General features: G+C 41.7%; 2 protein-coding genes across 3 annotated transcripts in view; both read right to left on the reverse strand.

Moving 5' to 3' along the window:
- Nucleotides 1-4,991: 4,991 nt before the first annotated feature.
- Nucleotides 4,992-5,429, reverse strand: LOC122672365. The gene has a single exon (XM_043869853.1). The coding sequence runs from the start codon at nucleotides 5,427-5,429 to the stop codon at nucleotides 4,992-4,994; it is 438 nt and encodes a 145-aa protein (XP_043725788.1).
- A 4,952-nt stretch (nucleotides 5,430-10,381) lies between these two features.
- Nucleotides 10,382-22,743, reverse strand: part of LOC122672765 (xanthoxin dehydrogenase-like) — an 83,889-nt gene continuing 71,527 nt past the window's right edge. For both annotated transcript variants that reach the window (XM_043870254.1, XM_043870253.1), the window contains exon 3: nucleotides 10,382-11,194. In XM_043870254.1, coding sequence (XP_043726189.1) covers nucleotides 10,396-11,194 — 799 coding nt within the window. In that variant the 3' untranslated portion in view covers nucleotides 10,382-10,395. The remainder of the gene's footprint in view (nucleotides 11,195-22,743) is intronic.

A 22,743-nucleotide genomic window follows, 5' to 3' on the forward strand; every position in this document is an offset into this window, starting at 1 on the left:
AACTAAAATAACTAAAATAATTTAAATAATGAATTTTAAATAAAAAAGAAAAAAGAAAAGTAATAAATAAAAATAAGATTAAATAATAAATGACAGAGAGATGGATGAAAGGGAGAATGAGAGAGAGGGTAGAAGGGAGATGAAAGTGAGGACGGGACGTGAGAGATGGACAGGAAGAGAGAGAGAGAGAGAGAGAGAGAGATGAATGAAAGGGAGAATGAGGGTGAGGACGAGGGACGAGACGTGAAAGAGGAAAATTATTGCCCCAAGTACTATTGGGGGTGCGGCACCACCGTGCACACATGGACAGTACTGCACCGCACGATACGCACAACACCCTCAATAGTACTGGGGGCGATAAAGGTCCCGTGAAAGTGGGACAGGAGGGGAGAGACATATGAGACAGAGAAAGAGAGAGAGTGTGTATTAAAATTCTAAAGTAATTTTGTCAGGTGAAAAAATATATCAAATAGTAATTTGTATTTTTTTTTTTGGAAAGTAGTTTTCTGTCCAGGAGTATGGCCTACGTCAACACTCCCATGTGTCTATATCTCTCCTTCTCAAAACAAGGGGGCAGAAGTGTCTTTTCATATGGGAAGGAGAGAGATAGACTCATGAGAGTGCTGGCGTAGGCCACACTCCCGTACAGAGTTCTTTTTCCTTTTTTTTTTGGGTAATAATAGTAAGGGAGAAAGAATATTACTTGGGCACTTGCCCTGTGCTACCCCGATGCCTAGACACAGGGGTGGGCAAACTGATCACTTTGCCCCCATGAAAAGATGGAATTTCTTGGGAGTGCGACGATCATTTCGTCTGCTCTTGTATTTGGGCGAAGGGGCAGCGTAACACACTCGCCCAGGTAGCGTTCTCTTTCCATAGTAGTAGTAGGAGCGTGCATGGTTCCTACACCTAGACTCAGGCACCCTTGTCGATGCTTTCATGTGTGTTCCTATTGGCACCTGTGCTAGTGCAGGAACCACACTCCCATATAGAAAACTTTCCCCCATGATAATAATATGATTATACCCCAGAAATCATGCCCTTGTTGATGCTTTCATGCGTGTTCTTATTGGCACTTGCGCTGGTGTAGGAACCACACTCCCAGATAGAAAACTCTCCACCATAATAATAATATGATAGGGCGTTGTTCTCTATGCCACAGCGCAGCTTGCGTCCAGGCACATGGGGGTAGGCACAATGACCACCTTGCCCATGTGCCTGGGCGCAGGCTACGCTGTGGCATAGAGAACAGTCTCCCTAATATGATTATCTAGTTTAATAGATTTGGATTTCAATTGGATTGGATATTCCTACCCGATCAGAACATCAGACATATCTGGATCGGGTTCGGATCTAAAAGCAATGTTGAATTATGGAAAAGTCTACATAAACAAGCTGAGTTATTTAGTTTCGATCTGACCCCATAGGCTCTGAAGGAAGTGAGAGAAACTAGGTAGAAGTAGAACAAATCCCTGAAAGAACGTTATCTGGTGGTGTGAGGCACGTAGGTCCTATGCTAGACTCCAGGCCTTGCAAAAATGATAGTCGTGCTTTTAGGGATTTTCAATTTTTTAAGGAGGCAATGATCATTTTGTAAGGCCAATGTCTAGGCACAGGAGTTGCGCACCCACACGACCAGAGAGCGTTATCTTTCCAAAAAAAATTATATATTAAAATAAGGTATTAGAACAGATCACTATAGAACATCCTATCAAAGATGTTCTATCCCTCAATTATAGGCACAAAATATGGAAGGAGGCCTTCTTTCTCGTGAAGTTACAGTCACAGTCACGATCACATCACATGGGATCGCCATGGAACATCCCATCCAAGATGGGCTGTGTTTGGAGGTCAGCATTGTCTCTTTAAGCGTGGGACAATATATTTTAGATGTTAGCCAAAATACAGAAAACATGGGCCATGTACACACTGCACTTCCAAACACACCTAAATATCCCAGAATAAAGGATATTCTTTCCTTTGAGCTAATTCCTTCACATAGAAGATTGGTAGTTGGGGCCTCAATGTACTATATCTTCGAGGCTACAATTGATTGCCTCCTAGAATCCGGTTTATTACAACAGCATACCGTAGGAACAAGTAAAGTGATGATTCAAAAGGGAAAAAGGATTCTCTACGAGAGTGTAGCTCCGGCACGTTCATATATCATGGCCAAAATGATCACTCAGGTCTTGTGAAAGGTAGAAATCCCACAATTGTTAATGTTTTTTTATGCGTTTCTATTGCTCCCACTATTGGCATAGGGTCTATACTCCCAAATAGAAAACCCTTTCCCTAATTCAAGATAGGGAAAAAAAAAACCTCTGGGAGTGTAGTTCTTGTGCCTAGACGCAACATGGGATAAAATGATTATTCTATCCTTATAAAAGGTGGAAATTCTACCCTTATTGATGCTTTCGTATGCATTCCCATTGATCCCCATACTAATGCAGAGGCCACACTCCCAAAAAGAGAATGTGATTCCCTTCAGGATATATAAGTTGTGATGCGCTCCCAAAACCAGAATGTGGTTCCCTTCAGGATAAATAAGTTGTGATGATTTGCCCATTAATAATAGTCATCTTTTTGTTTTTTTTTTCTTTCTTTCTTTCTTTCTTGGGTTGAAAAAACAAGAAGGGGACCAGCTTTTCCTTCAGCCACCGTCCATTCACTATGGCAGGTTTAGACACTTATTGAGAATACTGGGAGCATGGTTCTAAATATCGGTATCGAGCGATCCATATTGGTTTTCTACGTTGCCGATACTATATCGGTGATACGATACGAACAAGGGGTAAATCAATCAAAAAACCTATTTTTAAAGGAGGATCATGGACAAATTTGTTTGGTATGGCCGATCCTTGCCGATATCAATCCTATACCATATCGGTTTCCAAGTATTTTTTTTTTTTGATGAGTATCGGTTTCCAAGTTGACCGAATCCATTCTGATAGATTGCATTAAAACCATGACATGGAGGTTATTTTGGGAAACGTACTAAAAACTTGTAAAGGTATGTATGTAAACCCTAGAATGGTATGGTGAGCGTTCATATATGGGACCCAGATCCTCTACTGATGAGCTGCTCGGCAGGACCGTGCTGCCCAGACATGGTGAGGCATGTAATGACCGCCTTACCCTCACTCGGGCAAGACGCTTGGACAAGGGTAAGGCGGTCATTGCATGCCTCATCGTGTCTAGACAGCACGGTCCTGCCGAACAACTCGACAGTAGAAGATCCAAATTGTCATATATGTGGAGGAAGATTTTCTCAAAAGGTTATCATTTATTTTCATCTCGGAGAGAGAGAGAAAGAGAGAGAGAGAGGCCATTTATATTGAATATCTTAAGCCCCTAAGATGCTTAAACAAAGAGAGAGAGAGAGAGGCCACCCTAAGCTGCAGCCCCTAAGATGCTTAAACAAAGAGAGAGAGAGAGGCCATTTATAATGAATATCTTAAGCCCCTAAGATGCTTAAACAATGAAATTGTTCCTTCAGAGGGGCCGAAAGAGAGAGAGAGACAGTGGGGCTATTTTTAATGAATATCTTAATCCCCTAAGATGCTTTTACAAAAAAATGAAATTGTTCCTTCACAGGTGGCGATCAAAAGCAGCAATACTTAATAAACTAAACATTGTTTGGGAAGAGGGAGGAGATGTTTGGTTGGTGCACTTGAGAGTTTGTAACAACTGCTTGGAATATGAGATCCTAATCAATATTGAAGAAAAGGATGATCGGTGCACCTCCCCTAAAAGGCGAAAAGGATTAGGGGTATATCGGTCATTCGCATGCAGTTGTGTACGGGCACAGATACACGCCAAGACATAACATCGTTAGTGTTCTTTTTTCCTTAATATTGTTATCTTTGAAACACTGAAGCTCCTATAGAATCATCTAATAGAAATTTCATTTTAATTAAATTAAGTTTATGCCCATTATTATGGAATTGGATGCTTAATCTCTGTCTAATACACTTTGCATGACAAAAGTGAATCCCTTCCAAACCTCATAGCAACATCATCAGTATCTGATTCTTTCCCACTCAATCACTTTTAACAACTCTGTTTCTCACTCATAGTCTGTGATAAGTTTCTATCTTACAAAGAAATGACAACATTCTCATCACGCAATTACCAGACATTTTTTTTAAGCTAAAGGATCATTGGATTAAAGAGGAAAAGAAAAACAACAGGCACAAAGCCCAAACACAAGTGAACTAAAACAACAACCCCAAACAAAGGAGGGACATCCCTCAATTACCAAAACCAATATCTCAGCAGATCCATGGCATCATGAGCCAATTGATCCTCAATGTGTCTAGGAAGAGCACAGTTGGTCACTGAAGAACCCAATTTCGGTGCCTGTTTGGCGAAGAAGTCCGCTATAGAATTGGCCTCCCTGAAGCAATGAGTTATTTTCCAATTGCAAGAGTCCAGATACGGCTTGAGAACCATCCATCTCTGCCGAGCAAACCACGGGATGTTCGAGGACTGGATAGACGAAACCACTGAAGCCGAGTCGGATTCAATCCACAGCTCTCTGAACCCCATCTCCTTGGCACTGGAGAGACCACCAAGAAGGGCCTCATACTCCGCCGCATAGCTGCTAGAGATCCCCAAGAACCTGCTAAAGGAAAACACCACTTGCGCTTGGTGATTACGGAAAACACCTCCCGCTCCCGCCCTTCCAGGGTTCCCAAGAGAGCTACCATCAATATTTATTTTGATCCAAGTAGGCAGAGGCTTACACCAGAACATCTCAGAGATGTCGTTTGAAGACGAGGTAGAGGTAGCCAGACCTAGAGATCTGACACAGCTTAGGTCTTGAACTGTCTTGACTCCCTTAATCACCATCTTACATTCCCTTATCTCACCCTTAATAACCTCAAGAATCTGCCTTTGGCTGCGAAAACAGTTCTCGTAACGCCTTCTGTTCCTCTCCTCCCATAAGGTAGCACAAGTGACAACAACCCCTACAGCCCAAGGATCCTTCACATTCGTGCATCGACGCTTTCTTTTCCACCAATCTCAAAAATCAACAGTGGAAGCTGGCTGATTCCAACCAATGCCAAACCAAGAGCAAAATTCCCCCACACAACATTATTAAACTCACAATTGAGGATCAAATGAAGGGCTGAATCGCACTGCTTCTTACACAGCATGCATTTGGATGCTAAACTAACACCCCATCTCTGGTATTCCTCCTCTGTGGGGAGCTTCTCATGCGCTAATCTCCACCCAAACATAGAATGACGAGGCTGCAGGTTTTTATGCCAAACAAGTTGAACCCAAGGAGCTTTAGGACCCTTCAATCTCAACTCTTCCCAAGCCGACGCCGTAGTGAAATCACTCGATTTCGAAGGGCCCCAACACACCGAATCCTCCACATCATAACAAGGAATATCAGTGCTTTTAATCACTTTGAACATCTCGATCAAGGCAGTCGATCTAACCGTAGGAAGCCTCTAACCACCGGCCTCAATAAAATCACCCACTCTGGTCCCCTCGTTCCTGAAGAAAGCATCATCGAGCCTAGTAACTTCTTTAATAGAATTCGGCCCCAACCATTTATCAGTCCAAAATTTTATCTTCTTGTCGTTCCCCAAGATCCAGCGTTCGTTAGCCGACACAAAGCTCCACATCCTTCTAACACCCGGCCATATTGAAGAGGCCCTATACCCTGGCCAAATATTCCCCACTTATTGACGAAGCGGTGGCTCAAAAAAGTCCAGGAAATAGAGGCCTCATTTCTGATTTTCCAGGTTAGTTTACTAAGCATGGCCTTATTGACATCCCTGAGGCGCTTGATCCCAAAACCCCCTTCGTCCTTAGGTTTGCAAATTTTATCCCACCCTACAGTAATGGCCTTAGTAGTCTCCGCATCACCAGCCCAGATAAAATTCCTCATCCAACGTTCCCAAGTAACAATCATAGACGAAGGCCACCAGTACACTGAGAAGCTATGAATAGGCATGCTCGACACCACTGACTTCACTAGCTCAACACACCCCGCCATCGAGAGGAGTTTACCTTTCCACCCTGCAAGTCTATTACACACTCTGTCAAGCACAGGTAGCAGCATATTTTTCCTGACATGACCCTTCGAGATTTCCACCCTGAGGTATCTAGTAGGGAAGTTACAGATCGGCATCTGAAGCACCTCCACGATCGCCTGGCATCTCTGAGGAGGGATGGGACCCAGGAAAAGTTTGCTCTTTTCTAGATTAATGCGCTGCCCAGACAACTCTTGGTATCTGCAAAGAAAATCCTTAAGGTTCCTTACATACCTGATAGAAACATTAGTGAAAATAAAAATATCATCTGCGAAAAGGCAATGTCCCGGCGTGCGCACACCCTTAGGACCATGAAGAAATTTAATACTTTTTTTTTCCAACAAGGCAGATAACCCTCTATAGAGAACTTCCTCCGCAATAATGAAAATCATGGGAGAGATAGGATCCCCCTGACGCAACCCCCGTTCAACACCGAAGAAGCCCACCGAACCTCCATTTACAAGAACCGAAATTCTTGTGGAGGAGAGCAGAATCCTCAGCCAATTAATCCATCTTTTCAAAAAACCAAATTTTCGCAGCACTTTGAATATAAAGTCCCACGAAATCGTGTCATAGGCCTTTTGGATATCGATCTTCAACCCCAAACCCCCTCCTCTGATAGCCATAGGCATCACATTAGCAAGCTCAGACGCTAAGGCAATGTTTTCATGGATAACCTTCCCTTTCTGAAATGCACCTTGTTCCTCCGAGATTAGCCTAGCGAGGACTCCTTCCAACCGGCGCGCCTTAATTTTGGACAGAATTTTACAAAAGAAATTCCCCATGCATAACGGTCTGAACTTATCTAGAGAAGCAGCACCATCAACCTTGGGGATCAAGGCCAGAAGGCAGTTGTTAATCCCAGCAGGGATGTGGCTAGAGGAAAAAAAGAAGCACACTGCTTTACACACATCCGAACCAACCAACTCCCAACAAGCTCTAAAGAAGGCACCTGGGAAGCCATTAGGCCCTGGAGCACTGTCCGCATCCAAATCCCACACAGTCGCTTGAATCTCTGACTCACACGGGACTAAGTCCATACGAAAAATATCCGCTTCCTCCAACACCAGGGGCACACGATCCAGAAGTTCCGCATGCTCTGTCACCTCCACCGCCTTATGAAAATTCTCTAAAAAGTCCACCACGTGGTGTTTGATCAGATCCTGATCGACGAGCACCTCACCATTAGCCTTCTTCAAAGTACGAATGGTATTTCTAGCACGCCTCAATTTCTTAGTGAGATGGAAGAACTTACTACATCTATCACCCAGAGTCCTCCTTTTTACCTTGGATTTCTCAGCCTAAAGCTTCTCATATCCCTCCATTGCCCTAGAGTAGGCCATTTTCGCATCGCTCTCACAAGCAAACAACTAGTCGGTCATCCCTACTCTATCAATCTCAGCCTGCACCGACTCCAACGCAGTCTTAGTTGTTCGCATCTGAACCTCAAAGTTAGGAAAATTCTCTCTAGCCCACGCCCTCAGAGTAGGCTTAAGTCTTTTCAATTTTTGAGCCAACACAAACGGAGAAGAGTCACTGATCCACTCCTTCCACGAAGCTTCCACCACGCCCATGAAGGACTGATGCTCCAACCAAAATCTCTGAAACTGGAAGAGGGAGTTAGCAGGCCTTGCAATCGATTCAGACACCACAAGCAACGGAGCATGATTAGAAACAGTCTCAGTGAGCACTAGTTGCGAACAATCCCCAAAAGCCGCAAGCCATGAGTCATTACAAAAGCTCCTATCCAAGACAGCAGAAACATGACCACACCTTCTGTTATTCGTCCAAGTGTACTTATGCCCCTGGGAGGGGACAGGCCTGAGCGAACATGCATCCACCATTGCTCCGAACTCCGCAGTCGACCCCAAACTAAAAGCCCCCAAACCTTTTTTTTCATGCGATTCAAGAGTTGCATTGAAGTCCCCAACAACAAGCCAAGGTAACGAATCCAGAGGTGCCATCGCACCCAGTTCCATCCGCAAGTCTCTTCTTTGCGCTCTCAAGCATTTTGCATGAATAAAACTCAATTGAACTTTCCTATGAACCCAATCAACTGTCACTGTTAACTGCTGTTCCGAATCCATCACCACCGAGGGCTTTGAGAGACCTTGCTTCCACACCACCCAAAGGTTAGGGACTTTGTTGAGGCGCTTGTTGACAAAAAAATCTGCCTCAAAGCCCAGCTTATTAAAGAACAGCAAAGGGAAACTAGACGCATCCACCATCGGCTCAGCAATACAAACAATATCTGGGTTTTTTTCTTTAATAAAGCTTCTCAAGGCAGTCCTAGCAGCTGCCCTCTTAATCCCTCTAATGTTCCAGTAAAAAGCACGCATTAATAACGTATTTTTTTACCCATCCGAGCCGACTTCCTGGTAGCCTGCTCCTCTCTATGTTTGCCCTTTGCTTTACTCAATAGCACAGCATCAGCTTTTTCTCAGCATCAGCCTTTTCTAAAGCCATGATAGCATTGTCAATTGCCTCGACACTTCCGTGGTGAATCACAACCTCCCCAGCTCTCACTTGCGTAGGGCCAATAGACGTAATGACATTCTCTTGCAAATCAGGAGCAAAGCATTGATCACCAGAGTCCCTTCCACCCTCCACCTCTTCACACCTATTTGCGTGTTCACTGTCGTCAGTCGAATCAAACCCGGGCTCGGATTCTGATCCAAAGTTTGTGTCCGACCCACCAACAACCAGAGACCCAGCCTAAGGGCCAAGGTCAGGGTGCAATACCACTTCTAACGTGCCCCCACCCACACCTAAATTACCAACCTCCTCAATCGCCATGTGGTTAACCAACTGTGCGTTACTAGGCTTGCCCAGAGTACTATTAGGATTTTGCCTTCCCCTAACGGACTCCACATTCCATGTACAATCCTCCAAAATAGGAAACTGAGGGTCTCCACCAACTCCTTGATTTTGGTTTCCTAAATCATCACGATTCTCTTGGGGTGAGCTGGCATGACCACGCTCCTTTCTCCTTCATCGTCGGCGACCCTTGTCACCCTCCCTCTCACCGGTGTCCCTGTTACTCCGGCCATCTCCCAAATCATCCACCTGAATCTCTGCGTCACCTTTAGCACGACATTTCTCCAAGGAATGCCCCACTTTCTTGCACAGCCCACACCACTCCAACTCATCTTCAAACACTATAGTTTGCTGAAACCAGAAGGGATCACTCGCGCCAGGTTGAAGGTTCTCAACTTGAATATCTCCAACTCTCTCGCTCTCCCTATCAACCTCTACCAGGACCCTGGCATACTTACCAAACATCAGATGTTGGGTTCTCCTATCGATCGCCACCGGTCTCCCTGCCGCCTTGGCCATAGAGAAAGGAATTTTTTCATGCCAGTACTCGAGAGGGAGGTTTGGAAATCTGATCCAGACCCGTTTCATCGTCGCTGCCTTGTCCTGAAAGTTAAAACAAGGCCTCCATCATTGGAAAGAGATAGCCTGCGAACCCAACCTCAACGATCCCCTTTTCCACAGTTTTACCATATCTCCTTCCAATTCAAACAGGGCCAGGAAGAACCCTTTGCCCAACGGCGAGAGGGTCACCCTACCTTCCAACTGCAACCCTTTAACTCTTCCTCATAAGCCTCTTGGGTAATGATAACCTTGGTAAAGTTTCCTGCTTTTATCGGGTTCGGAAGATCAGCCATTACAAGTAGAGGACCTCTCACTGCTCGAGCGAAAGATTTCACCAGAGGGGGCCTGACAGGGGTACCACCTCCCTCACCACAAGGTGTCTCCTTCTCCTGCTGAAGCCCAGCCACCTCTTTAGTCATAGGCTTGAAGAAGTCAAGAATTCTCAATTGTTTACCACTTTTCGGTAGCTTCCCCCCCCCATCCGGCAGCGCCACCTCACCCACCAAAACACTTCCACTTTCCATAAATTAAGTTTCACTATAAGATCACTCCTCTCTTGGGTTTAAGGTCTCTATGTTTTAAACACTACTTGTTATTATTGTTGAATGAATGAATGAAACTCCTCATCAACATCTTCGACCATTGATTGATTAATTGATTGAATGGGTCCATCATCGATCATCATGATTAAAGTAACAACCAAGTTGACATGATGATCGTCCACCACGCACCTCCATCTACATATTAATATTAACAATCTACAAGAGCAGCACTCTAGAAGCTATTAAAACAAAATAAAAAAACAAAAAAAAAAGGGGGATCGTTTTGTGTGTTGACTGTTGAGTGTTGAGAGACGATTGTGCCAATTACCAGACATTTCAAAATGAGAAAAAAGAGTGATAAGTTTTTATAAAACCTAATCAAATTTTAGGGTCACTAAGACATTTTCTTAATATGACCAGTCTCACCGGAATACCCTAAGTGAATGATTAACACATGTGAAACCACCATCGATCATAAGGTTGGTCCCACTGATATACCTTGCTTCATCACTAGCCATGTAAAGCACTGCATCAGCTACATCATCTACCGTTAAATTAATACCTTGTAGATTGGCTAATTTCCCAACAAAAGCATGGAATCCAACTTTAGCATCCTTAGTCCTCTCATCCTCAGGTAAGTGAGCCAATGACAGATCTGTACATACAGCATAGGGTGATACATAGTTCACTCTTATCCCATAAGCCCCTAACTCAGCAGCTATGTTCTTTGTTAACCCCACAGCAGCATGCTTTGACCCTGTGTATGCATGAGGGCCTAACCCCCCAAGAGCACTTGTAACGCTTGATATAGAAACAATAGAGCCTTTGCAGTTAGGGATCATAACACGAGCTACATGTTTCATTCCAATGAAGACACCCTTTACATTCACATCAAACACCTTCTCAAATTCAGCTATGTCTACGTTGCGAATGTCCGGGATCGGTTGGCCAGAGACGCCAGCATTGTTAACCATAATGTCGAGGGTGCCAAATTTGTCGACCGTGGGGTCAATGGCACGACGGATATCGTCTTCTTTAGTGACATTACCATGGATGTAACACACATTTTGGTCACCTCCAAGGGCTTCACATAGATGCTGGCCATGGCTGTCTTTGACATCCACAATAAATACTTTGGCACCATGCTTGTGGAAGAGATGTACAATACTCTCACAGATTCCAGTTGCACCGCCGGTCACCAATGCCACCTTGCCCACAAGTCTGTTATGTGATCAATATTAGACATAATTTATGAGAATTAAACCAATATGTCTTTATGTCTTTAATTTAGAGGTGTAACAAATTATATGTCAGAATATTGAGAGATCAAACATAAATGAGTTGAAAGTTATTTTTACTGTAAGAGTTTTCAAACAATTACTTGCATTGTCTCTTTCAGGAACCTGTAATCAAAAATTATGTTAGAAAATTTGTGGGCTGAGTCGTGTCACTTGACACTGTCCTTAAGACCGTAGACGCCCCCTACGTTACAACCGGGAATATGCGAATCGGCCTCCAAGATAAAACAGTCCATTGGCTCCCCCAGTAATCGTGCACTCGACTACTAGACCCCTTCGATTACTACAGGTTTGTGCTCAAACTAAAAGGAAAATACTTATAATAGTATTACTTCCAAAACTCAACAATAAGAATAAATAATAACATGCAATACGTGCATGCACATGACACAAAGCGGAATTCATCTCAAGAGAGACTTGATCAATCTCAAATGAGACTTGATTCATTTCAAAAGAGACTTGATTCATTTCAAGAGAGACTTGATTAATCTTCATAGGGATTTGATTAATCTTAAGATGACTTGATTACTCTCAAGAAGGACTTGATTTATTGATTGCTCCTTAAAAAGGATAGGCCCTTCTCCCCTATTTATATTGGTAGGAATATGCATTGAGAAGGAGGAATAAAGAGATGTCTTTAAGAGGGGGAATTAAGATGAGAATTAAGACTATGGATTTACTAATCCATTAACATAATAGAGTTTTTCTTTTCTCAAGAAGCTTCAAAGGAAGGCTATGTAGCACCTTAAGAATCAACATGAAGAGACATAAATGTCTCCAAAAAGAATTGAAGTGATAAGTAAATAAAGAGATAAATATAATAAAACTGATTTTGTATTTAAACCTATTTTGAATCTTAATTTGTTTTAAAAACTTAATTTAAAACCAACAAAAGGTCCAGAGGATGGCATATATACGGCTGGAGAAGTGAATATTACCACATGGGCTTAAGCATAAATAATATCATAGCATACCATACTATATACTATTATATATAAAAGTATGATTAATGATGTTTTGATTTTTGGGTCTTTCTTTTTGTCGTTGACAAAAATGTCCTACTATACATCTTCATCAGGATGCAAGTTTGGCCGTCGGCCTGAACCCGCCCTGAGCCCGAACAAGGGCTGGACTGAGATACTTGGCTCTGAGGGCAAATCAGTACTGGAAATTTCTAGTCCTAAGTTAGGGTCTGGTCGGGTCAAGCCAAGGTTGAGGCCTTGGGCTGAGCTCGACCCGGCCCAGCCCTACCCGGATTTAAGTTATACTATAAAATATATATTGATATACTACATAGATTATAAATTTTAAATGTGACACATATTTTGTTATATAATATATTATATATGAAGAAAATAAGTGATAATATATTTTATTATAGTGTTATTTTATGTAAAATTTATAAGTTTCTCCTCGACCCAGCCCAACTTAGTCCAGTGCATACATCTCCCCTTCCCCCACTCCTAAGGGTGTCAAAACCTAGCCCGAACCGTTAAGACCGATGAAGCCGACCGAAAAACCAGATTGAACCAAACCGATCCTTATTGGATTGGTTTTGGGCTGGGTATGATGGGACCGGCTGGCCCACCCTGGGCTGATCGATAACAAACCAAAAATCGAACCGAATGAAACCGATAAAAAAAATCATTGAGTATAAGGTTATGAATAGGTAAATTGATTATCCATTGATTTTAATATTAGTGAGCAAATTTCTAGTTGTAAGGGGAATTGGAACAAAACAATGAGTATGAGATTGTGAAAGAAAGGAAATTGATTTGTAACCATGCTTCTTCCATTGATCTCCTTGTTTACTGTACAAAATTAGTTGGTTATCAAATAAATGATTTGATAGTAGGGTTCATTTTGTGCCTATCGTAGTCTTAGGGTATCCCAAGAAATAGCATCTATCTGTTCAGGATTCCAACTTATCTGTCTGTTGTTTCCTTACATGTGCTATGCAACCCCACACCTTAAGATGTTGAAGACTTGGCTTACGTCGATACCATAACTCAAAAGGTGTTTTGGTCACAGACTTTGTTGGTACCCTGTTAAGTATATAGATGGCAGTTTCTAATGCGAAACCCCAAAAACTCAATGGCAGTTCTGAATAACTCAACATGGATCGAACCATGTCTAACAAGGTTCGGTTCCTCCTTTCTGAAACTCCATTCTGTTGAGGTGTCCCTAGGGCAGTCAACTGGGTTATGATCCCAGCTTCTTTCAGATAGTCCCTGAACTCATCTGATAAGTACTCTCCTCCTTGATCAGATCGGAGGCACTTGATGCAATTACCCAACTATTTTTCAACCTCCGCCCGAAATTCCTTGAATTTATTAAAGGTTTCCGACTTGCGGTGTATCAAGTAAATATAACCATAACGAGAATAGTCATCAGTGAAGGTCACGAAGTATTCATAACCATACCTCGCCGGAACGTTAATGGGTCCACATACATCTAAGTGTATAAATTTTAACACTGCTTCGGCTCTTCTTCCCTTATTAGAGAAGGGTTTCTTGGTCATCTTTCCTTGTAGACACGACTCACAGGTTGGGTAAGGCTCTACCTTCAATGATTTCAAATGCCCATCCTTCACCAACCTGTTTATCCTTTCTACTCCAATATGACCTAACCTCAAGTGCCAAAGATATGTTGAATTATCTTGGGCTGATTTTCTTTTTAAAGAATTATTGGAGATCTCATTTACCTCTACTACCGGTTTTAAGAGATATAATCCGTTATCCAGTAATCCGTTATCCAGTAGGTCAGAACCAATAAAAGAATTATTCAACCAAATAGTTAATTTATTACCAAAGAGAAAAATATAACCATCCAAAACAAGCCTACTAACAGAAATAATGTTCCTTCTAAAATGAAGAACATAAAAACAATCTCTCAAAACTAAAGTACTATTATCAAAAACTAAATTAAAATCTCCAACAGCCTCAGTAATGGCCTTAGCACTCGTACCCGTTCGCAAACGAACTTCATCTTTACTCAGTCTTCTTGTCAGCTTGAACCCCTGCAACAAGTTACAAATATGGGTGGTAGACCCCAAGTCCACCAACCATGTGTTAGTAGGTTCCTCTGACAAATTAGACTCATAAAGGACCAAGGTTTCAGAAATATCTTCTTCCTATTTCTCCTGCTTCTTTTTCTGAGCAGCCAGGAAAGCATGACATTCCTTCTTCCAATGTCCATCCTTCTTACAATAGAAACAAGTCCCCTTGCCCTTGTTCTTCTGAATTCCCTTGTTGCCAACCTTAGGGGTTTTGCCCTTGTTAACCTTCTTTTTCTTCTTTTTGCCCTTGGGCTTGAAGGAAGAAGACTTGTCCTCTGTAGTCAAGACCTCCACTTTCCTTCTTGGATTCCTTCCACTTCTTCCAACATGTTCCTCGGAGTTCCACGGAGAGTTTATTCATGTTATAATCAATAAACGATCCGTAGGTCTCCTAAGGCAATGAGTAGAAGATGACATCTGTCTTATAATTCAGCTTGAAGGATGTCCCAATGTTCTCGTTCAAGGAAGAAGTTCGCATTTTCATGACATGGTCAATAACCGGAGTACCTTGAGTCATCTTCGTGCTATGGAGGAGTGTTTGATGATGGACATGTCTTTCTTCTCTCCCATACATCTCCTTCAACTCCTCCATCATGTCCTTGGTCAAGTATAGATCCTTGGCCGAATCGCGATGGTCTTCTCTAGAGAACTCAACACGGGAGTTTTGCCTTAGAGAGAAACAACTCATAGGCCATCTTAGAATCAGGGTTCTCCTCATTAGGGAATTCAGGCTCTTCTTCATCCGGGCGGACATTAGACCTTCTGCAGACGAGAATAACTTGATGTTCCTCCTCCGATCCAACATAGTTTGGGCAGTCAAAACATGGTCTTTGATAAGGCGGCATAGTTCATTTGGGTTGACATTTTTTTAAATCTACATGATGTACAAAAATAATAATTAGCATGATCGACAACCATTGAAATAACTGGGGTAGGAACAATCAATGGTCAATCACACCCCAAGCTTCCCTCTAGCTTGTAGGGCATGAATTGGAAACGACCAACCCTCATGCTCCTGACTTAGCTTATCGGAGTTCATCATTCGCATCTTGGTTTGGTGGACTATTCTGTCCTTCACTTAGACTTCCAATGTAGTTGGCCACCTAAGTGTCATACCCATTCCTATCGGCTGACATACACTCAAGTCAAGTGTTTACCCTTAATTTTGGAGGGAACTATGGTGTTTGTGGGTTAATGCCTATTATCATAGCGCACATACTACTGACCACATTCTCTACCTATCACATGTGAGATGGGTGCAGATAATTTCACCAATTCATCAAAATATTATCCTATCGACATCTACAAGGGTGGATCAATAACATTTCTACACTCACCAACTAAGGGAGGCCATGAGAATCCAACCAACCAAGGTTTCCCACATCACACTTGTATTAAAATTGAGGGAAAAATGGGAACGCATATTAAATCATAAACATACATCCAATGTATAAAAGCACACCCATCCAATGGAAATAATAAACACATAAACACCAATGGTTATGGGATAGCATCTTTAATCAACATGAGTTCATAACTAAGACAAACTCACTTTGACTAAAAATGGATAGGAGCAATCATAGCCTCATATGTTATTCCCACACATAGCAAAATTAGTGTGATAATGCATATGCAATTAACTATTACAAGAAAATTTCAAAACTGTAATAAATTTGGACACTTCAAGTGAGCAAGTCCTTCCTTCAACCATCTCTCCTACTACCCTACAAGATCCTTGATCAACGATCCCGATCTCATCACGATCTCCAAGAGATTACAATAAATAATTGAAAATACAACTCAAAAATTATTACAACCCTTTCAAATAAAATTACAAGACAGGAAACCAGTCCACCAAATTGGATTGCCTGGAGGATAAAGAAGGAAATACATATCAAGTCACATCCATGCCATGCCTACCACACACATCCATCTAATGCATGTAATTTTTTTAAATCCCATAACTATGGTCCTCATTACACATATGATGCTCAAAAATTAATATTCCAATGTTTTATGTGAAAAATGTCAAAAACACATAAAATCATTATTGCCAGGACAATCGAAGTCACTATGATCATGTGCATCCAATGCACCCATCATACAACCATTACCATGACAACTTATGTGATAATGATTATGTGCATCACATGGCCATTACCATGACAACCAGTAGCACTATGGTCATATGCATCACATAGCCATTACCATGACAACTTATGTCATAATGGTTATATCACATGCCCCCACATAATAATCACATACATGCTTATAATAAAATTATTAAACCATAAAAATATCATAAGCCATTATGCACATTGGGAAAGGTGGGTGAATGAATGAATCTTTCCACCCATCTTCTCCAAGAGATCTTCCCAATAAAGCAAACCAGAAAATTTTTTTTTATTATTTGAAAAACTGTTACATAAAATAGCCAAATCAAAAACATAAACAAGAGAAGATCACATACATAAAGTGCACAAAGGCACATATGCATCACCACACGCGGCAGGGCTGCCAAACCGCGCACGTGGCAGGCAGCCATGGTGCGCGTAAGGGAGGGCAAGCCACAGCAAAGGGGGAGGGGGTTGGGGTGCATGTGGTGGGGAGGGTCGCGCGCAAGCAACAAGCCCGCGGCCCCTCCTTCCCATGCATCTCAATCCCCTCGAATTTTTTTTTTTTTTTTTAATAAAAGACTGATTAAAAAAATTAAGAGCACCACATGCATAATGGAGAAGAGAAAACAGCCCCATCGATAACGAGGCTCTGATGCCAATGTTAGCAATCAAAGATCGATCGCAGCAGAAACAAAAACAAAAGATCATGATATCGATGGGAGAAGTCATTCTCAAACAATGAAACAATGCAGGGATCGATTATTACCTAAGCCTCATAGATGCAAGACCTCCAATCAATGATAGCCCTTTTGCGATCGTTCCACACCCCATGCAGGCTATGCGTTCCCACCACGGTTAAGCTATCTCCTCCAAAGTTCCAAGAACACAAAAGCTTGGACCACCTCTAGGATCAAACACCAAGAGAGGGAGAGGACGGTTTCTAGGAGGAAGAGAGAGCTCTGTGTTTTTTGGGTTCTTGTGTATCCTTCTTCTGATTTTGCAATTCCACAAATAATATATATTTGTCTCACAAAATCCCCAAAAATGCTTGCTCACATGGGTGTGATATATTGAGTTACTAATTGTGACTCAATTATCTACCCATCCAATCTTTCTCTAATAGGAAAGATATGCATTGCTAGGGGAATCAAATATTGGGTTGAATATTCAATATTCACCCACCAAGTTTCCTTTTCTAACAGTATGGACTTACCTGCCCCCATAGGGACCCATGGATCATGCCAACAGCAAGTAGCTTTTCCATTCCCAATTCAGCGGAAAGAGATGGTCTTTAAGTCTGGGAGGATCTTAGAGATGCTGTTCCAAGTCCAGGACCCTCTCTTGCGCCCAGTTTTAGGGTCAAAGATGGAAGACTTAGGGAAATACCTACCCTTGAGGATTCTGGCCCAGATAGAAGATGGTTCAGTTAAAAGTCTCCACCCAAGTTTAAGTATTAGGGCTCTATTGTGGACCCTAGATTTGCAGAGGCCTAGTCCGTCAAGTGCAGTGGGCTTACAAATAGAGTCCCAACCAACTAGCGAGTCCTGTCTCCATGGTCATTATTCCAAAACCGAAGGTAGATTCTATCCAAATCTTGGCACATCCTTTGAGGTAGAAGAAAATGGGACATATGATATGCAGGAGTTGAGGCCAAAACAAATTGAATCAAAACTCTTCTTCCAGCATAGGAGAGAAGATTCGCCTTCCAAATAGAGAGCTTAGAGTGCATTCTATCCACCAAGGTACTAAGGTCTTTATGCTTAGATTTAGAATGACACAGCCTAGTTCCTAAATAGACAGATTTAGTGGTCATTTCCTTCATCCTAAGTAGGTTGCATAGCTGTTTTTTTCTCTCCAATCCTACCCCTTTGCTAAAGAAGATGCCATTTTTTCCAAAATTAATTTCTTGCCCTGTAATATCTAAAAATAGATCAAAGACTGACTTAATAGTTAAGAAATCATCCTTTGTACCTTGACAAAAAATGAAAGTATCATTAGCAAAAAGCAAGTGGGATATTTCAGGTGCAGTGCGTGCAATTTTAATGCCTTTGAAAAGGCCAATCTCCCTGTAAGCTCCTAGCAATCTGGAAAGGACTTCCATAGTTAAGAGGAAAAGGTATGGACTTAGGGGACAGCCTTGGCGCAACCCCCTCTGAGGAATAAGATGACCAAAAGAACTCCCCTGCAGCTTAAAAGAGAAAGAGGTTGTAGTTATAAGAGCCATTACCAGAGAGATCCAATGATCATCAAACCCCAAAATTTTGAGGAGGTTGGAAATTAATTGTCATTCAACCTTGTCATAGGCTTTGGACATGTCTAGTTTGACAGCTGTGATGAGCACATTTATGTGTGAAATTTTAGGGCATAAATTATACATTTTACCACATTGGACAGAGTTACTCGGTGCTTTCTTGTGCTTTTCAGGGTTTAGGTGAATTCTTGTGAAAATGAAGGAGATGATGCTAAGGAGATGTTTTTAAGCTTTTTAGAAGTGTAAATGGATGCATAGCCCATCGAGTCAGCCTCGTAATGGTTCAAACGCGCTTAATTCCGAGTTGAAGCGAAGAAGTTATGGCCGTTTCCGTAACGATGCGTGAAAATGGTCTGCAGGGGTTTATTTATAATTATTGACAGTCGGATGGGAACAAAGTGAAACGGAAGTTCGGATTTTAGGGGCCTTAATGAAATTATCAGAAGTTACTTTACTGTACCCGAAAGATTCCATTTGGAAGGCTCCGGACAGTCCAACTTCAACTTGAGATATCTTGGGCTCCCCAACTCCGAATTGGATGAAATTTGGGTCTATTTTGTATGATTTTTCGCAAGGAATACAATGGTGAGACCTAGATAAGCACCCCATGCTCCACGTTTTTGAAGGACAGAATGGGTATTTTATTTATTCTTGAAGGAATCCTAGTCATCACCCTTACTCTCTCTCTCCTCCAACTTCTCAAGGGCACTTCTAAATTCTACTTGGGATAGATTTATATTTTCTCATCTATGGAAGGTTGAAAAATCAAAGATGCTTTGATTTTATTACTTGAGAAGATATCTACAAAGAAAAGGAAGCACTTGTTAAAATTGGAAGTTTATTTTCTAGAAATAGAAGGCTCTATGTAAACAATCTTCTCTTCTTCTTCTTTCTATTTTTTTCTTTTTCTTAGGATTCAAGGCATTGTAAAGAGGAAAGAGAAGAGAATATTCTCTTTTCTTGGGAATATTTCTCCTACACTTCCATCTTCTCTCTTCTCTCTCTTCCACCTATAAATACCCCCTACCTCTCTTGTAAAAATTTGCTCATTCACTTAGTGAAATTTCTTCTCTTCTTCTCCTTCTAATTTGTGATTTTTGGCTTTTCTAAGTTCTAGTTTGCTTTTATAATTTTTAGTTAATGGTTATAATAGGTTTAGTTTATGCTTTAATTTCAATTTAAGTCTTCAATTGGGTTGTAATTTCTTAATTCTAGTTTAGGTTTTAAGCCTTCTAGTCTAAGTTCTTAAGTTGATGACAAGACTTGAAGATTTAGAAGAGGAGGCCATGGTAAGTTTATGCAAGTATTCAAGCTTTTCATTTACATTCATGCAAGCACATCCAGGTTTTACTATCTAAACTCTCAATCTCATTCTCCATCTCCTCTATCTCTCTCTATCTTCTTCTTCTTCCCCCTCTATTTCTTTTATTTTAATTTTATATGGTTGTAGTTTATGGATGCATTTTTATTCCCTTATTTCTTTTTATGTGGTTAGTATGTGTGGCTGCATTTTTATTCCTTTCAATTCTCTTTAGTTCGATAGGTTAGATGCTCATGTGTTAGGGCCCGATTTAATCCCTTAATTTTGTTAGATGCTTATGAGTTAGGATGCATTGATTTTCGTTAGTTTAATTAGTTTAATTTAACACTTTAATTTGGTTCATTTTGCATTACTTTTAAGTTAGTTAAATAGAGTGGCGTATATCTCCTCGTGTTCGACCCGTAGCTACGATTGACCCGTACGCTTGCGGTTTTATTTTAACTCAAACAAGCTGTAAAGCCAATTTTTCCTTTATGTTGCTTTAAATACTAAAAGATTTCCTGGGCTATGGCAATGTTATCCCCAATTTGTCGGCCAGCCATAAAAGCCTCCTGGAAAGGGGAGACAATAGAAGGCAGTAAGGGTTTGAGTCGGTTGGCCATGATTTTTGCAATAATTTCGTAACTAACATTACAGAGGCTAATGGGTTTGAAGTCCACCATTGTCGTAGCATTCTTAGATTTGGGTATCATACAGAACAAAGTGTGATTGCACCCAGGAGGGAGTGCCACAGTATTGAAAAAAGTTCGGACAAAACTAACCACATCCTCCCAAATAAAGTCCCAACACTGTTGGTAGAAACACGCCTGGAAACCATCCGACCCAGGGGCTTTAAAAGCTCCGCTCGAGAAAACAGCCTTTTTAATTTCACATAAATCGGGAGGGAGGGTTAAGTGGGCAACCGATTGAGAAGTGAACAGCGGGGGAAACAGGCACTCTACAAAGGAGGTGTCAAGAGGGTTGGAGAGGATCTAAAAATTGATTCAAGGTGCGCCAAAAACATTTGCGCAATGAGTCTAGGGTCATCCACTTTATTACCTTGGTCATCCAAAAGAAAAGAAATGCAGTGTTTCCTTAAGTTGGACTTAGACACCGCATGATAGAACTTAGTATTTCTATCCCCATCTTTAATAAAAGACTGCCGTGATTTTTGTAACCAAAACAATTCCTCAGCCGCCGAGATCCAAAGTAATTTAGAATGGAGGATACGAAGGGTGTGATAGTTGTCCAGGGTGGCCATGGAATCCTCAGTCATAAGGAAGTTTTCAAAGTAATGCCTTTTTAGTGCAGAAATATGCCCAAAAACAGATTTGTTCCAGGAAGAAAGGAGCCTGGAAAGAGCCATAAGTTTAAGATGAAGTGGCTCAGTTGACAGAGACGCCCACTTAAGTGAGCAGAAGGGTAGAAAATCTGAGTGACATGCCCAAGCAGCCTGAAAGTGAAAAAGTTTCCTAAAAGTCCTCTTGGTTGGTGCAGTATCAAGATAGATAGGGTTATGGTCAGATCCTACAGAAGGAAGTTTGGATAGTTGTGAGAGGGGAAATTTTGTGATCCATCTAGGAGAGGCTAATGCCCTGTCGAGGCATTCCCTGATCAGCCTAGAGGGCTTTTGTTTGTTGGACCATGTAAATCAAGACCCTGAGGGTGTAAGGATCTCGAGGTTGTGATAAAAAATGAAATTGAGAAGGGCCTGTGTCGATGGGTGGGTGGAGAAGGGGGATCCTCCAAATTTATCAGATGGGGAGAGAACCTCATTGAAATCACCAATGGTAGTAAAGGGGGAGGGGATCGTGGAGACAAGTGTTGAGAGGGCTTCCCAAACCCCACACCTATCAGATGCAGGGGGGGGGGGGGAATATAAGAAAATAATACACACAGGGGGTCCAAGTGGTTGTTCAACCTTGACAGTCACAAAGTTTGGGAGGGTGAAACAAACCAAGATAGTTAAATTAGGATGGGCTAGTATCCACAAGCCACCCTGTCGTCCCTTGGTACCAGTGCTTCCAATAGTTGAAACAGTCTTATAATTTGAATGAAGGAAATTGAATTTTAATGTTTCATGGGAGACACATTTTGTTTCACATAAGAACACAAGGTCTGGTTTAGTTTTTTGGAGAGGTTGAGTTAAACAGTGCTAAGTAAATGCATTATTCATACCCCTAACATTCCAGGAAAGAATGATCATGGTGCAAAGCAAGATCAGAGTGAAACAGAAACAAGTAAAGCAGGAAATAATATACATAAAGACAGGCAAGTGGGAAAAAAGATAGAAAAACCTTCTAGGAATGAAGCAGCGTTTTGTAGCTTTAATATCAAGAGAAAACCAACACCAAGCAAAAGACAACAGAACAATAAAGAAACTACACCAAAACTTATAAAAATCTGCAAGAGGAAGGGTGAAATCACTTACCTGCATCGACGAGGGAGTGACTGGACCAGCAACAGTGAAGGCAAAGCTCAGTGGGTCAAAAAACCAGTAGAAACCATGCTTCCAGAATGAGAGGGTGCTATTTCAGAGAGCCAATCTTTAGCCAGGGAGATGAGCATACGAGGATCCGAGGAGGACAAAAGAGCAGAAGTGAGCATATCCTTGATTGCCGAGAATTCAGAGAGGGTGGAGCTGCTGAACTCAGACAAAGTGATTTTTCTTTTCTTGGAGGGGGGAGAGAACTGAGTGGAGCCAACAAACATATTGGAGCTGAATGAGCTTGCTGCAAAGAGTGAG

This window comes from Telopea speciosissima, chromosome 8 (assembly GCF_018873765.1).
Source record: "Telopea speciosissima isolate NSW1024214 ecotype Mountain lineage chromosome 8, Tspe_v1, whole genome shotgun sequence".
Taxonomy (NCBI): Eukaryota; Viridiplantae; Streptophyta; class Magnoliopsida; order Proteales; family Proteaceae; genus Telopea; species Telopea speciosissima.